The sequence below is a fragment of the Onychomys torridus genome, chromosome 7 (genome assembly GCF_903995425.1).
Source record: "Onychomys torridus chromosome 7, mOncTor1.1, whole genome shotgun sequence".
Taxonomy (NCBI): domain Eukaryota; kingdom Metazoa; phylum Chordata; class Mammalia; order Rodentia; family Cricetidae; genus Onychomys; species Onychomys torridus.
The window spans coordinates 65,083,912-65,102,009 of NC_050449.1; the positions used below are offsets into that span (position 1 = coordinate 65,083,912).

Genomic DNA, 18,098 nt, shown 5'->3' on the forward strand with positions numbered 1-18,098 from the left:
CTGACCTCCACACACATACCGTGGCATGTATACCCCTCAATAATAATAATAATAATAATAATAATAATAATTCATTCAATTTTTAAAAGAATCATTGCAAAGCCCAGCTCTGTGGCATCACTACAGTGAGCTGGAAGGCAAGGATGGGAGTTACCTGAAGCTTGGAGGCCAGCTAGCCCAGGGTCGCTTACAGCAGAGACAGGAGAGAGACCCTGCTTCAACAATGTGGACAGTGAAAACCAAAAGCTACCCTTTGTCTTTGTCATCGACACTCATACCATGGCACAGGTGCCTCTCTCTCTCTCTCTCTCTCTCTCTCTCTCTCTCTCTCTCTCTTGACTTTTGTTTTGTTTTGTTTAATCCAGACAGGGTTTTCTGCGTAGCTCTGGCTGTCCTGAAACTCACTCTGTAGATCAGGCTGGCCTCAAACTCACAGAGATCCACCTGCCTGTTTCCCAAGTGCTGGGATTCAAGGCATGAGCAACCACCACCCGGCCCCTCCTCCAGATTATAAACTTCGTCAAGATTACAACTCTTAAGTATCATTTGTAGAAATGAATTTAGTCTGTTTTCCACCTTACCAAGCCCATTTATAAATTTGGAGGGCAGCACTGGTTTCCTTATTTTCTAATCCAGCAACTAAATGCCCTGGTCAAATGTCCAGTCTCACCACTTCAAACAATCACTGTATTTGCAACCAGTTCAATGACATATTGATACCATTTACAATACTTGCTTCAACACACCACTTAGTAACAAAAACTGTTTTTAAAACTTCAAAGAAGGGGGTTGGTGAGATGGCTCAGCAGTTAAAAGCACTGGCTGTACTTCCAGAGGTCCTGAGTTCAATTCCCAGTAACCACATGGTGGCTCACAACCATCTGTAATAGGATCTGATGCCTTCTTCTGGCATGTAAGTATACATGCAGAACAGAGCACTCTCACATAAAAAAATAAATAAAACTTCAAAGAAAAGTAGAAATCTTTATGATTACTGTGAAAAGAGCATCTTTAATACTTTAAATTTCATATTGAAGATTTTGTACAAAGAAAAACAAACAAAAAACAACAATAACAACAACACACAGTCAACTTGAGACAATCCTAACTTTCTTTTCCCCAGCTCTCCAAAAATTTTAAAATAAGTCTGTGGGTGCCATAAAGATCTTGTATTTTAGGGTAGGGCTACAAAATGATCAGCTAAGTTGTTTTCAGTCTGCGTGTGCTTTGTTTAGGAGGTGGCAAGTTAAGAGGAAAAGAGAGAATTAATTTTTGCAAGATGTCATTAATCTCCAGAAAGAGCCCAGGACAGCCCACCCCACCCCCATCCCAGCTCTCATTTCAGAACTAACCCAGTTTTCTGTTATTTGGCTCTGAAAAGTCTTAAATCTGTAACAAGAGACTGACTTCCTGTTCTCAAGAGTGTGCCTGCCAACAAAAACATTTACAAGAAAAGCCCCAGGGCCAAAAAATTGCCTACTAATTATTTCTCAGCATCCCCCCACCCCTAATTCAGGAAGGTGAATGCTGTAAACGCTGTATCTTAAAACTCTGAAGTATGTGTTGAAAAATTAAGAGAAAGCCCACAAGAACTGTTTGCTGCTTGCTTATATTTTATTGCATTCAAATTACATCAGTTTTATGGCCCTTGGGCACAAATGATGGGGTTTTTATATAATATTTTATTCAGAATTCCACAAAGATTATACTATATAGTTATCAAAATACCCACTGGAAGTTGTATTCCCATTACCTTCCCAAGTGAGGAAGCAGCAGCCTTCCCAGCCTGAAGCTGCCCTGGGCTTTTGCCAGATGGCCGAGTGTGCCCTAGCTGGGCTGAAAAGCCCAGGGTCAGGTGCTCTTGGTGGTCCATCCATCCGATGTGAGCCCTGTCACCATCCTAGCAGTGCCCCTGTAAGAATGCACAGGCTGGGTAATTGGTGTGAATGCAAAGGACCTAGAATAGGAACCGTTGTGAAAAGGATTGGAGAGTAGATGCCATCTGGTCTCATAGCCTATGTCAAAGCTACCATCATCAAGTGCCAGTCCAGGCACCTGGGTCACAACAACAGGACCAAGAGCACAGAAACGAACTCAGGCCTCTGCAGCTAGTAGAGGTTCAAGGATTGCGCAAGGGGAAGGCAATGGTAGATGAGTTGTGTCCCCAACCACTGTGTTAGAATATCAGGTACCTGCATGCAAAAGAAGAGGGAGGGAAGGAGAGGGAAGAAGGGGGGGGAGAGGCTGCAGGGAGGAAAGAAAAGAGAAAAACAGGCCCTGCTTTGAGCGCTTATAGCAGGCTTTAGGTCATTTTGCCCCATGAATTATCCCAAGGCCTCAGCAGGTGTCTCTTTCTGACCTCTCCTCCTGGAAACACATCAGTCTCTTCTCTTCTCTCACAGAATCCACTCTTCCGGGTTCCCATCTTTAGGTTTGAGGAAAAGAAGGCATGCTTTCTACCTGCCTGCTTAGCTGATCAAGTCTCCTCTCACTAGGGGTTGGGTGTGGCTTGTTCCCTGAAAGTTGCTTTGCTAGAATCTTGGTGTGGCGATGTGGAGAACACTGGGATACTTGGGTGGGTGGGGGGGCTAATGGAAGGTGGTGACATCATTGAGGATACCATCTGTGGATGTGATGGACACATTCTCGGAAGACCCTTTAGTTGCTAGGAGAGCAGACTACTATGAAGAGTGACGCTGGCCTCAGAATCTCCCCAACTTCCTGCTGCATTCTGTGGTATCTTCCTCTCCCACATGCCTCTACCATGTTAGCATACAGCCATGACAGAGTCCTCACTGAGCAGCAGGTTCTGGATCCCAGGGCATACCAGCTCCTTCTGAGTCCCTTCTGGGTTCCCATCGGCTGCTGAGATCCTCTCAGGGCCCTGAGAGAACCCAACTCACAAGTGTAAGTTCTTGAGGTTAGCTACCCAAGGGCACTATCCTGCAGGAAATCTTCTTACTGTCTTTTAGAAGGACAGGTCTGCAAAGGCAAGAAATTCTCCATATACTCCATTTCTCATTGCTAATGTTGGCAGAGGGGTCAGGAAGTCACATCCTTACAGTACTGGTGAGTTTCAGTGCACACAAATTTCCACAGAACAAATTAGGCCTGGTGCACTGAAAGATTTAAGGCTCGCATACTGTTGGGACTGGCAATTCTTCATCAAGGAATTTAACCTGAGAAAACAATTAGGGGGATGTCCAAGGACGTGTGCAGAAGATGGATTGCTTAAGAAAGAGCAAAGACAACCTTAGAAATTCCAGTGTGACAGGACAGGTTAATTGAATCATGGTGCTGGACTGAAATAGAATCCAATTAATTATGCTTAAAAAAATGGTGGAGCTGGAGAGATGGCTCAGCAATTAAGAACACTTGCTGCTCACTCATGAGGAGCTGAGTTCAGCACTCACATCAGGCAACTCACAACCAATTCCATCTCCAAAAAAACCTGACGCCCTCTTCTGGCCTATGCAGGCATCTGCACTCACATATGTTTATATACTAACACACACACACACACACACACACACACACACAATCTTTTTACAAAGATACAATGATACAAGGGTTAGGGATGTGCCTCAGCTGATAGACAATTGCCTAGCAGGCACAAAGCCCAGCTCCATCCCCAGCACTGCATAACTGGGCATGGAGGTGCACACCTGTAATCCCAGCACTCAGAGGCTGAGGCATGAGGATCAGAAGTTCAAGGTCATCTGTAGCTACACAAGAGTTTAAGGTCACTTTAGGATACATGGGATTTTGTCTCAAAAAAAAAAAAGAAGAAAGAAAGAAAGATGCAGATTCTATATGATATGTACACATAAACTTTAAGTGCATTAAGTCAAACCACTTATGAAAGACGTAACAATACTGGGTGGTATCTAGTAAGCGTTTACTGTGTACCAACTGCTATTCTAAGACCTGTCCAAGGACTAGCTCATCATTCTTCACATCAACCCCACCAGGAAGAATCTGCCTCTGTTCCTCTTCATGGGGGCTCTGGCGGGTCACATGACTTGCATAGGTACACACAAGGGACTACACTCAAGCAGTTGGACCTCAGAGCCTGTATTCTTAAAAACCATGTGATTATACTTGTCTATGAAAGGTCATATTTGTTTTTGAAAATGAGACAAATAAATGTTATATATGCTTGTTGTGTGTTTTTGAGAAAGCTAAGGAGGACTGAAATGAAAATATTAACAAGAAGCACCATAGTAAAATTCATTCATTTATATTGTGGTTCTTTATTCTGGAAAGGTAAATTTACTGTGTTACCACTAGAATCCTGCATCCCCATTCTACAAAATACTCAGGCTCCTGGTGGGAATATAGGAATATGCCTGCCCTGGTGTACGTAGAGGACAGAGACAACTTTCTGAGGTTAGCTCTCTCCTTCCACCTTGGGTTTGAGGTAGGGCGTCTTTCTCTTCCTGCTTGCTGTTTACTCCAGACTATCTGGCCTGAAAGCTTCCAGATGATTCCCACCTCTCTGCCTCTCTTCTCTCCATACAAGTGCTGGAATATAAATGCAAGCCACCAGGGATCAGACTCAGGCTGTCAGGTTCACTCACAAGTGCCTTCACGGGTTGAGCCATGTTACGGGGCCTCCCTAGATGTGGTATCAACCAAGGCTCTAGAAGGCTTTTCTCAGTTGTTCAGTCTGCATAAAGTAGCAGCTCTCTGTAACATCTTCCTGGATAGTTCAGTCTTTAGAATTCACTACATGTTGTATGAAAAACACAAAGGCCCTGGCAGCAGAACAATCCCTTGAACATATCTGTTGGCCTGCCTACCTAGCTTCCTTTTCCATGCTTGTTTTAAAAAGACAGGGAACTACAGAGTTGTTTGCAGATGGTTTGCTTCGCTGCCTTGGGTCACATTAAAACCGGCTTTCTTTGAATCACTGCCTTTCACTTTGAAACCTCTTCCAGACTAGTTTCTCCAGGGACACTGACTTCTGAGGATGACCTGCTCCTCCCTGTGGGTCCAGTGGCCCCATCTGCTCTCCTGATGGCCTCTGCTGGAGACACTCCTTGATTTCCAGAAGGCAGGGTTCCCTGCTACCCTCGAGGGCCACACAGGAGCCAACAACTCTTGAAAACAACCTAGGGTGACAGCAGCTGTGAACTTCATTTCCTCTGACGTCAGCCTAGTGAGTTGCTATGACTGTACGATGGTAGAGGAGGAGATGTCCTTTACAGAGACTTTCCAATGGTAGAGATGTCCTTTACAGAGACTGTCCAATGGTAGAGGAGGAGATGTCCTTTACAGAGATTGTCCAATGGTAGAGGAGGAGATGTCTTTTACAGAGACTGTCCAACATTAGAGATGTCCTTTACAGAGACTGTCCAATGGTAGAGATGTCCTTCACAGAGCTTTTACGACTCACCTAAGGTCCTTTAGCCAGAATTTAAACACAAAATTGACTATAAAAATGTACATTTTGGGTAATATCTTAGGTGGTAAAAGTATTTTCTGTGCAACCATGAGGATTTGAGGTTGATCTCCTGGAATCCATGTAAAAACAAACAAACCAAACAACTAGGCATAGTGGTGTGCACCTGTAATTTCCAGCTCTGGGGTTTGGGGGCAGAAGGATACCTGAGGCTCTCTGGGAGCAAGTCTGGCCTACTAGGCGTGGTTTAGGCCAATGAGAGATTCTGTCTCACAAAACAATAAGGTAGATGGTACCTGAAAAAGGATACTTGACATTGTTCTCTGGTTTGTATGTGTATGTAATATGCACACACATATGCACATATGTGTACATACATACACATGCATGCACACACATGCAAACATATAAACATGCACATGTGCGTGCGCACACACACACACATTTTCCTTTTCACTTTATCCTGACCTAGGGTGATTTATTCAATAGAACTACTTTGTTATTTGCATTTTCCAAACTGGATGACAGATGGCTGTGAAGGGAGGGAGGTTTCAAATGTTTATTTCTTTATTTTCTATTTTTATATGTATATGTATATGTATGTGCATAACTGTGCAACTCCAGTTTCAGGGGATTGGATGCTAGGAATAGAACCCAGGTCCTCTGCAAGCACAGCAGTTGCTCTTAACAGCTGAGCCATCTCTCCAGGCCTGGAGGGTTATTTTTAAAAGGAGGATCTAATTCTTTTGTGATCATGAATATTTCTTACTCTTTCCAGAGGGGGTACTAACAAAATGTATTTCGGGATTTGAGATGAGATACAATCTTATTCCTCAAACTGATGAAAGACCTTTAGTGTCTGACCTGGACACCATTCCAGGGCCTGGTCTGCTGAGTGTCCATCCCTTCTACATAGTCATGGACAAAACAGAACGGAGGCAACATGAGAACAAAATAGAAGGCATTTATTAAATATATGTGATGTGGGCTTTAATATCAAAGAAAGCGTGCGTGAATAGACTTCTCATCCATTTAACAAAAATATCAATTGTTACTTAAACATGAAATGACTAAATGCCACAACATACAAAAGTCTTTTTAAGTTAAAGTGAGAAAGACAAGAATCACAGCTTGAATAAATACAGTGAACTCAGGTGGTCCAATCAAGGCATAAGGCACACATTAAAACAAGGAATCGGTGAATCAGAACTCAGCTACTCTGGCACACACAAGTCTTTACACACGGCTCCCCCAACCAGGTACACATCCTCCCAACTAGAGGAGAGAGCAGTGCATGCTGGGACTCCTTCCCTCCAGGTTCAAGTTTTTCCAGGTGCCCATGCTACATGTGCACAGGCTTCTCCATGGGAGGAATATTGCTACTAATACTTTATGGGTAAACAAAACCTTTGCGCTGTAACAAACATGACGTTTCTAATTAATGCCCCTTTCCCTCCAAACCAAAATCGAGTAAAACAAAACAGACTGTGAAACTTGGACTTCAGCATCCACACGGAAAACAAACGATGGTTCTGTATAGCAGGGTTGGGCGTGTGTCTCAAAGACGGCCTCATGTCCATGACCTTGCTTGTTCTTTCTGCCTCCACTTGCCTGAGATTCCCATTCTGGCGTACACCATGTCTGCGAGGAAGCAATCCTCACGCTCTCCAGACTTTTAAGTCACAGGGTTCCAGAGCCTTCCAGAATTTGCAAGAAACGTGTGTCTGAGTGCCTAAGTCAGCGTTTTCTTTGAGGTTAGCTCCAAGACCCTCGTGTACGGGGTGTAACTCCTGGAAGGCAGCATGATTTCACGGGTCCTGCCTGTTGGGCTGAGAAATGAGAAAAGGAAGGAGAGGAAAATGAGATAAAACTCTAAAACTCTCTACAGGCTTCATGAAGTAAGAACTCGGCACCGGAAAATATAAATGTGGTGCTTAATAATGCAGTTGAGTATTTCACAGAAACACTATAAAAGGGATTCGCCATGGACTGAATATTGTATCCCTGCACATTCAGAACTGAAATCCTAACCCTCAAAAGGATGGCCTCAGCAGGTGAAAAGGCCATGAGGGTGGAGCCCTCAGGCATAGGATTAGTGCCCTTACCAAAGGTCTCAGAGAGCTTCAAGGGAGGACCCAGGAAAGGCATTACCTGTGAACCAGAAAGCACAGTCTAACCAGATACTGAATCTGTTGGGGCATTGGTCTCGCACTTCCTGGCCTCCAGCATGGGAAGAAAATGTGCTGCCCTTTAGCTTCTAGTTCATTGTGACCAAGTATGTAACTACACTTCCCAGCCTCCTTTGCAACTAGGTAGACCATGTTACTGGATGGGCAGAAATGAGGTCTGAATGATACATCCACATGCATTATCTTACACCTTCACCTTCTCTTCTCTTTTATGGAGAGGTGTGGTGGGGAGTGAAGGGACACTAGCCCACTCAAGCATGTGGCTCTGGCAGGCCTCGCCCTTCTCCCTCATCCCCTCTGCCTTGCTAAAAACCCTTAGATCACATTCCTAAAGCTAGCCACCAAGGTCTATTCCCTTATTTGGCCACTTCCCCCTCCTCCTCCTCCTCCTCCTCCTCCTCCTCCTCCTCTTCCTCCTCCTCCTGAGGCTGACACCAAAGTCCAGCAATCAAAAGCCCACTTTGGTTCACCTAATTAACACACCCAATTAAAATTAAACACCTCATCCTAACATGGAGTTTCTCATTTTACCCTTATAAACTGATGTTTTTCCTATGGGCACATCTGTCTCCTCTCTATCCAGAGGCAGTCCTCTGTCCCTCAGGGACAAATAGCCCTCTCCACTTTCCCTTGCCCCTTCCCCTTCTCCCTCGTCCTCTGTCTCCTTTACCACTGCATCCCAGCCCATTCTAACACGGACCTCCCTTTTCCTCCTCTTAAAAACTACCCCTGCAAGGCCATTTGCTGCTGTTTTCTGCCTGAGTCAGAAAGCAGCCCCTTTCCTTCCCACTTAATAAAGGATTTCTCTGTGAAAACAGGTGTTTGGGTGTGGTTTGTGCCTAATCTCGGGCCTGGGAGGGAGCCCCCACTGTTCTGGAGTCCCCTTCAGGGAAGGTGGGTCCAAGGATGTCACTGGTGGAAGAATCCTAGAACCCTGAATGACTGTGTAGAGCAAGGCTCATTTCACCCTGCCTTGAACTGCGATACAGAGATACGGAGGTGAGCCACTGAGGCTTGACGGTACCACAGTTACATTCTTTACCCCTATAGCACAATGACCAAACACACAGGAAGCATAGCAGTTAATTTCCTCACCACTAACTTCCCATGTCCAGTCACTCACAAAATGGTACAGGCTGTATCCAGAAGTGTGAGGGGCAGGGGTGTCAGATCTTACACACTGCGTGTTTCCCCAGGAGACAGGTGTGCAGTAATTTACTTCAAAATTAAAACCTTCCATCTTGGAGGGAATCTTATTAAGACATAGGATGTGAGGAAAGAGATGAAACAACAGGACGTTCTAAGAGAGGTGAAATGTTCCATCCTGCAGGGTAGCTCCTTAATCTCAGGAAGCGAACAATTCCAAGCCTTCAGGAAGTCCCTGAAACTGACCAGATCCAATCCTTCCCCAAGCATATATAAACAAAGAGTAAAGACTGCTGAGAGACACTTGCAGATCAGTGGAGCCTCCTGTGAGAACCAGAGAACAAAGCCACATGGTACATGCCTTTAATCTCAGCAGATCTCTGTGAGTTCAAGGCCAGCCTAGTCTACATGGCAAGTTCCAGGTCAGCCAGAGCTATACAATGAGATTCTGTTTCAAAAATAAAATTAAATAAATAAATAAAACAAAAGCAGAAAAGAGGAGGAGGAGGAGGAGGAGGAGACCTGAAAAAGGCTCTGACCAGTTGAGCTACCTGGAAAGGACACTCTCCAACCTTTTGAGCTACCTGCAGGGTATACAGTGTGCTCCAGGTTCCCAGCTTTCAGGGGACTGTCACCCATGCTAGGGTGGGCTTTGGGTGATAGAGCTGTCCTCAAACCATTTCTGCTTCTGTAAGTAACCCAAAAAAACTCATCAGTTCAGTCAGTTGGACTTCAATGGTATCCTTCCTCTGGTCTGTCATGGGCTCCCTATCTGGGTAAGTAGACATTCGTTCACATCTCTCCAGGTACAGTGCCGCACAACAGAGACCCAATGTGTGCTTTTCATGAATTCCATTCCCCAGGGCACACTAAAAATGACTGTTGCCCAGGCCCTGACACACAGAGGCAGTGTCTCCTATCACACTAATTTGCATCTGTGCCCATGGCTGGGTTTGATTTCTCTGAAAGTGAAAACCATGTCTCACTCATCTTTGTGACCTCAGCAGTTCACAAAGGCCGAGACTGGAGCATTCAGTCCACACAGACATGGGGATGGAAGCCAGAGTGAGTTTGAGGAGGGGGCAATCACAGAGACAGGAATCTCTGGGGTGTGGCACCAAGAATTCCCAGGTGACCTCACTAGGCAGATTAGATGAATAGCAGGGGCAGAAACCAGATGGCCTCGTGTGCCAACTCCTATGAAAATTCCATGCAACACAAATGGTCTCCTGTGACAATATCCTAAAAGCTCATAAAATGCAGAAATATTTATAAAGGTGAACATTCTGGGTTTCAAAAACAGGCACTCATATCCCAACCTTTCAAAAATGTAAAGGGTGGGGGCATTTTATTAAGCTGATCACTAGGAAACAATAGGACTCGAAGAGGGTAAGTCATTTTAATCACAGAACTGAAATTTGCTTGTTTTCTGGAACACAGTTGGGATCCTGCTAACCTTTTATGAATCCACAGAGGAAGGTCCCCTGGAGGCAGGAGGCACTAGAAGTACCAAAGGATAAAGCTTTGGCAAAGGGCTACTTTATATTTTGATCTCTACAACAGGAATGTGGAAATACAAGCCTTGAAAGCACTTGTCATGTGAAGGGCATGGATGGCCATGGGGAATATCTGCCACCAAACTGTACCTACTAAGAGGCAGTTAGAGAGATGGCTCAGCAGTCAAGAGCACTGGCTGCTCTCGCAGCACCCACATGTTGACTTAAACTAGTAACTCCAGTTCCAGGGGATCTGATGCCCTCTTCTGGCCTCCACCGGTATCAAGCATGCATGTGGTACACATATATGCGGGCAAAAACACTCATACACATAAAATAAAATAAATATATCTTAAAAAAAATTAAAAGTAAATCTAACGAAAAAACACAGCTGAGTCTACCACGTTTCAATTTATTAAGGAGCAGAAGAGACAAAGTCTCACTGCTCCTTTTTATTTTTCTCTGTACTCAGAGGCCAGATGACCTTAAATAACTCTCAATGACTAATCAATATGTATCATCCTTTTCAAACGGAACGGATTCTTAAAAAGCAAAAACTCTTGCACTCACAGTGAGTCCCTCCTCATGTTTTCATTCCGAGATGAGATAGATCCTTGCTCACTAGAAATGAGTGCAACCCAAAGATGAGCTGGAGGAGCAGCAGCAGGACAGGAGACAAGAAGGAAGACGGCGGCCAGGTAAGCTGGAGAGAGGGAGGAAGGAATTCCTGAGGACCTCAGGAAGGGAAGTGATAGCACAGGTAAGCGAGCAAGCCCACCGGCAAAGTGATCACTGCTAAGCCATGGCTCTCCTGTAGATCACAGGAAAATGATAGAAATAGCCACAGATTATGAACCTGCAAGTTCATAAATGGTGCCCTGGGTGCCCTGCGTGCCCTGCATTTGTTAGCTATCCACTTGGAAGCAAGCTTTTGGAATGCTGTACAGGAATATTTTCCCAACCCAACAGCTGCCATCTTTATGAGTTGGCACATGATTATCACAACTGGGCTGGTTGACTATTATTAGCCTTCCTTAAAAGGGGAGAGGGGCAGGAGGATCACAGGCCCTTCGAGTAGCCAACCATCTTTCTTAACCAGCTGTATTCAACTTTTCCCTAATGGATAGCATCCTCAGGGTCTTGGGGTGGGGCTGGAGTATACAGGCTTGGAAGAACTAGGAGCCGGTGACTCCATCTATGTGGCTATGGGGAAGCCATCACACATGCTGGGTGATGGCTTTGTAGTATTGCTGCTTGGGGTCGCCCATGCACCTATCAATAACCCCTCCCCCATCTCTGGAAGTAAGCCCAATAAACTCACGGGTTCCCCAGGGGAAACTTTGGTGGAACAGAACTTTGGATTGGCATTGGTATCTTACGACAGGGAGGTTAGATGTAACCTAGTACCCCACCCCCAGCAGAGAAAATTCTCAAGACAGGATCGACCACCAAATCTCCCCTCTTTTCTTTTGTTTTTGCCTTGAAAAAGACCTGTGGCCTATGTGGCCTCACTACAGCCCTCCCGCCTCAGTCTTCCCAGTCAAATTTTCCTTCTCAAGGTGAGGAAACAGACACTCGAAGAATTCAGAGTTTTCTCGAAGCCACGCAAAAGGCAAGCGGCAGATCCGAGACCCAGCTCCAGGTCTAACACACAAGCAGGCATCTTAGCCACCTCTAAGAACTGACACTGGAGAAAAGGCTGACACACTCAGCCTGGAAATGGTCTGTAGAAGACCAAAACAGACGGCAGCCGCTGGAGGACTCCAGAGGAATGGGGGCTTGTGTTCCAGGCAGGCTCGCCCACAGGGAAGGGAGGCAACACTATGAACGGGGGCCGTCTTTGCAGAAATGACTGAAACCAAGACGGAATCACAGGGTACTCTAAGGAGAGTGAGGCACATGCGCCATGAAAGAAGATGAAGGACAGGCCAGGAGGGTAGAGAGAGAGAGAGAGAGAGAGAGCTAGGGAAGGAACATCCTGTAAGAGTAAGAGGCAAGCATTGTTCCACCTAGGAACAATGTAGAAGCTGTTCAAACAACACTGGAGCTGTTGAAGGCTCTAGGGAGATGGTACTGCACAAGGTTGGATTGTTTTGTTTTGTTTTGTTTTTGTTTTTTGAGACAGGGTTTCTCTGTAGCTTTGGAGGCTATCCTGGAACTCACTTTGTAGACCAGACCAACTCACTTTGTTGGCCTCGAACTCACAGAGATCCACCTGCCTCTGCCTCCCGAGTGCTGGGATTACAGGTGTGCGCCACCACCGCCCGGCTTTTTTGTTTTGTTTTGTTAAAAGTACTCTTTGCTCTTCCAAAGGTCCTGAGTTCAATTCCCAGCAACTACATGGTGGCTCACAACCATCTGTAATGAAGTCTGGTGCCCTCTTCTGGCCTGCAGGGATATGTGCAGACAGGACACTGTATACATAATAAATAAATAAATCTTAATTTAAAAAAAAAAAGTATATTGACCAAAGTTTCCTTCCCCACCCCCCACCCCCAGAGCTGAGGACCAAACCCAGGACCTTGTGCTTGCTAGGCAAGTGCTCTATCACTGAGCTAAATCCCCAACTTGCAAAAGGTTGGATTGAATACCTATTCCACGGCACCGCTCTGAGCACATCTCGGGGAGACCAGGCCTAAAGGAACAAAACCTTCTGCTCAAACAGCAAAGCAGGACCCAGTGCCTCTTCTAAGCCCTCTACGAAGTGAATAAACCACATACAACACAGGTCAGCTGCCTAAATCCCCACTTTGTGTAGACCTAGCTGATTCACCCCCAAAATGTTTATCGAGCATCAACTAAATACCAGATTCTACCATCTGAATGCTGGCTTTCCAAAGAGGTCCAGGAATCAAAAGCTCAAGCCCTACTGGGGCGCTGCTAGAAGGTGGTAGGACCCGCAGATGGTGTGGCCTCAGAGGAAGGTCTCTGGTAATGTGGGGAGGTGTTACCCTTCAAGGGAGGCCTCGTCTCGGTTATTTTATTTGTTTCCTGGATCATGGCGTAACCAATTTTCGCTCTACCTTACAGTGCCCTCACCAAAAGATTTTGGAGTGAACTGAGTCAACACAATACACATTTCTCTTTCTAATTTGCCTCCGGTATTTTACTCCAGTAGCAATCAGGTGACTAATACCCTGGAGGAACATTGGATCCCTATTCATAGGCATTCACAATGCTGCCAGGAAAGGGGGCAGTGTGGAGGGGTGCTCTTGAAGAGGGGGTTAGTGCCATTATGACTAAAGAAGAGGTCGTTGCAATTTTGTTTTTCAGCATAACACAATTCCACAAGAGTCCTAGTTGTGAGTTACACTCTAGGAACAGCGGCAAGCACCCGACACCTGCAGGTGTGAGAAGAGAGTGAGCCACTGAGCTGGAGGACTCCCACACCCCAGAGGGAGCCCTGAAGTGCCTGGAACACACAAGGGCCAGTCTTGTGTCTCAGCTCACATAGTTCTCATTACTCCTTCACTCTTTGAAACAACATCTGGGGGATCTGAAGCCACGGAGGGTTTAACTGAGGGGTCTCATGTGCACTGAAGCACTGTATTCTTGAGTAGGCTACCAACCAATGATAACTACCTGTAATATTAAGTTAACAAAATCACCTTAGCAACCCCAAATTCATTTATATAGGATACAGTGTTTTACATCTAAAAAATCAGAAGTTTGGTTTAGTTTGGCTATTTAAACCATTATTGTGTGTGTGTGTGTGTGTGTGTGTGTGTGTGTGTGTCTATTTGTACACATGAGTACAGTACTTGCAGAGGCCAGATGAGGGCTCTGGAGCCTTGTTGCTGGAGTTAGATGTGGTTATGAGTCACCCAATATGGTTGTAAGGAACCAAACTCCAGTCCTCTGCAAGAGCAGTAAGTGTTCCTAACTGCTGAGCCATCTCTCCAGCCCCTTAAAACTGGCTATTTTTTTTTTTATTAAGCAACCTGCTTTATACATATTTTTACCTAATCCTCACAGCAATGCTGAAATTCAAAACTATCATCCTCTTTTCCATTTTGAGGATGAGTATGTCCAAGTTTCAGGAAGATTCATCAACCTGCCCAAGGCTGAGATCCGCTACTGGCTGGCAGGGCAGGGCAGGGCAGCCAGGTGCCCTAACTGTTCAACCCGGCTACACTGCTGAGCTCTGTGTGGCAGAAGAGTGTACAAAACACTTCTGTGTAATGCTAAATTCACTACTTCTCATAAAAGAATACTTTGTGGAGGAGGAGTGTGGTGGTTTGAATGTAACTGGCCCCCAAAAGCTCATAGGGAGTGTCCCTAACAGGAGGTGTGGCTTTATTGGAATGGGTGTGGCCTTGTTGGAAGAAATGTGTCACTATGGAGGCGGGCTTTAAGGTCTCCTATATTCCAGATACACCCAGTGTCTCAGTTCACTTCCTGTTGCCTGCCCATCAAAGATGTAGAATTCTCAGCTCCTTCTCCAGCACCATGTCTGCCTCCACGCTGCCACGTCCCACCATGATGATAATGGACCAAATCTCTGAACTGTAAGACACCCAATTGAATGTTTTCCTTTCTAAGAGTACCTGCGGTCATGCTGTCTCTTCAGAGCAATAGAAACTCTAAGACAAGGAGACTGGATCAAAAAACATTCTGAGTCAGGTGTGGTGGCACACAACTACAGTCCCAGCACTTGGGAGGTAGAGACAGGAGGATGAGGAGTTGAAGGTCTTCCTCGGCTACGCAGTGAGCTCTAGACCAGCATGGGATACATCATCACCTGTCTCAAAGAAATCAATATATAAATAAGTAAAAATTTAAAGTATAAAAAAATTCTGGAAAATATCCCAGAATATTTTACTTTTTTTTTTTTTACATATTTTATTAGTCAGCTTTAAATTTTTCTCAGTTGAAAGTATGTGTGTGTGTATGTGTGTGTGTATGTATGTGTGTATGTAAGTCTGTAGAATATTTTACTTTTTAGATGTAAGTTTGAAGTTCAAGTAAGAAAAGGACTTTTGTCAGAACACACCTAGCATGGCTTAGCAACCTTCTACTTTCTTCCCTTTCCTTCTCTGTGTGCGTCTATATGTGTATGGGCATGTAGGTGCCAAGGTGTCAGAGGTCAGAGGCTCCTTCCACCACGTGGGTCTCAGGGGTCAAACTCAGGTCCTTGGGTTTGGAGGCAAGCCTCTTTACCCAGTGAGCCATCCCACCAGCCCAGAAAACCTCAACTTACTGAGTCATTTCCCTTTATAAACGGTTATACCCAGCCTCAGAAGCCTGGTCTTCCTGGCTGTGTGGCTTCCAGTGAGTTGTCCATCCCCCCTCCACACTCTGGACTTCCTATTTGTTTCCTTTGAAACGTAGGGTTCATCCAGACTGTGGTGTTCTGATCTGTCTTTGCCCACAGACCTCTATTTAAGACAGTCTTACTTAGAAGCCAACATTCAGAACAAAGTGCTGGGTTGGGTCAGTGGGTGTTGCGAAGATTGTGGACAGGGAAGGTGCTTCTTGGCTGGCACCTCAATAATCCTCCTCCCCACCACTGCAAGGTCTCCTCAGAAGCCCCAGCAACAGGGCAAAGCCTTTTTAGGGAGCCAAGTGGGAACCCTGCCTCAGGATAGCTCAGAAGCTCTCGCCTCCTCACCTCCATGACCTGGGGGTGCTTTCCACATAGTAGGCACTTCGTAAATATTTGAGAGGAAGCGGGTGAAATATTATTCTGCCCTTTCGGAAATGTGGTTTATGCAGTTTTCATTTCCTCTGCTGACTGACCTAAGCAGTTAAACCTCAGCAATGGATCCTGAGGGAAACCCGAATGTTACATTTATGGAAAAGCTGCCTTTCGATTCTGACGTGCCTTCCAGGTTCGCTGTGGCCATAAGTTAAGGGTCTGTCAGCACTTCCATTATGAAAACTGTTTTGTGGTTTCATAACGCAGCCATAAAAGTTTGCCTCCGGCCATCCTTGGGTGTACAAATTGAAAAGCTTGTTTTAAGCCAAAATGTGGGAATCAGAAAACAAACAATTTATTGGTTTCAGACATGGTTTTGTGCCCGTCTTGGCCAAACAAGATTTATGATGTGGGGAACTAGAGTGATCTGAGACACTTGGTCTCTGAAAAGCCTGAGAAAGAGGGAAATGGCCAAATTACTCATATTTCAAAAAGGGTCCCCAAACACAATCATTCATTCCTCTGGTTATAGTTTCATCGAGTCAATTGTGCCATATGTTGATGAGATGCTGGGTCTACTTGATGTACTCTTATCTTTTTTAAAAAAGCATTTTCTGTTAATTATATTAGAATGGAAAGCTGCCTCGTTTACCTGGAAATCAGGAAATTGGCAAAGAAAGTTCAACAGCGCTGCTAGTGAGTTCTTTGACAATGGCAAATGGCTGGATTTAATCAACAAGAGCCCATCAGTCACAGATTTAAACATAGGGAAATGAGGTCTCACCGTACCACACTGGAGACTTGGTAAAGCCGCTCACTGACATTACAGACTCGGAGGCCAAGGCCTCAGCAAAGAGAGAAAGAACTCCTAGATGCCAGGCTACAGGTGATCAACAGGACCAGACCTGGGTATTCCACTTCCCAGAGGGGCAATCGGCTGGTCACTCTTTCCCACCAGATGTTACTCTCAAAGGTCCCAGGATCTGACATATTTTCTGGATCACTGTTTTCTAGCACAGCACAGCATAGGACAGCACATGCCTACACACAAATCCTTTCTTGCTCTCATGATACCAGGACTTGCCACTTCACGACTTTGATGACCTACATCACAAGCCACAGGGCATTAATAACCGCATTATACATATAGTCACATATGAGCACAATTGAGCACCCAGCCATGGCAAATTTGTGTCAGTCAGAGGCAGGACACTAAATCATAGGCTCAACTGCAACTCAGCAGGACACAGACCTCGCTGTGGGGAGCAGCTGAACAAGGAACAGGTCAGCCCTCTAGCCTAGTAACAAAGCTGGATGGTCAAAGGTAGAGTTATAGTCTGTCTTCGTTAGTGTTATCATTGCTGTGGTGAAACACATTGACCAAAGCCACTTGGGGAGGAGAGGGTTTATTTGGGTTACGCTTCCACATCACTGTTCATCATTAAAAGAAGTCAGGACAGGAACTCAAACAGGGCAGAACATGGAGGTAGGAGCTGGTGCAGAGGCCACAGAGGAGTGCTGCTTACTGGCTTGCTCAGCCTGCTTTCTTATAGAACCCAGGGCCTCCAGCCCAGAGGTGGCCCCACCCACAATGGGCTGGGCCTTCCCCCATCAGTCACTAATTAAGAAAATGACTTACAGGCTTGCCTAGGCCAGATCATCTGGAGGCATTTTCTCAACTGAGGCTCCCTCCTCTCAGATGACTCTAGTCTGTGTCAAACTGAAGTAAAACTAGCCAGGACACAGTCTAAGATCATTATGATGAACCAGATTCAAACCAGACGTCTGAATATATCAGCTCTGGTACTAAAGGATGGATGAATTTTGTTCCTCATTTGGACGCTCCTTCTGAAGGTAGCCAGCACACCCCTCTAACATGGTAATTAATGTCTTCCTGTATCCTGTCCTTCCCTCCATACACTACTCCAGGACAGGAACCAATCTCATTTCTCCCTGCAACCTGCCTGCCTGCTACAGTCTGCTGAATGAATGAATGAATGAATGAATGAATGAGAGAGAGAGAGAGTGAGCAAAGTCATGTAGTAACTCATAGTCATAGCTTCCTCAGTCTCTCTTTCCTGTCTCCTCCACCCCACACAATCGCTCTGCCTTCTCAGAAGTCACACTTAGCTCCAGAGCTGTACTTTCCAGAGGAAGAATTCGATGCTGTTCATCACAGCCCAGGACAATCGTCGTCTTAAGTCAAAGAAGGGTTTTTGTCAGAA

The 18,098-nt window shown here is 45.4% G+C and overlaps 1 protein-coding gene across 1 annotated transcript in view; it reads right to left on the bottom strand.

Annotated features, from left to right (window-relative positions):
• Positions 1 to 6,351: 6,351 nt before the first annotated feature.
• The window catches only part of LOC118588046 (myocardial zonula adherens protein), a 92,469-nt gene continuing 80,722 nt past the window's right edge, over positions 6,352 to 18,098 (bottom strand). The window contains exon 13 of the mRNA XM_036194336.1: positions 6,352 to 7,233. Coding sequence (XP_036050229.1) covers positions 7,137 to 7,233 — 97 coding nt within the window. The 3' untranslated portion in view covers positions 6,352 to 7,136. The remainder of the gene's footprint in view (positions 7,234 to 18,098) is intronic.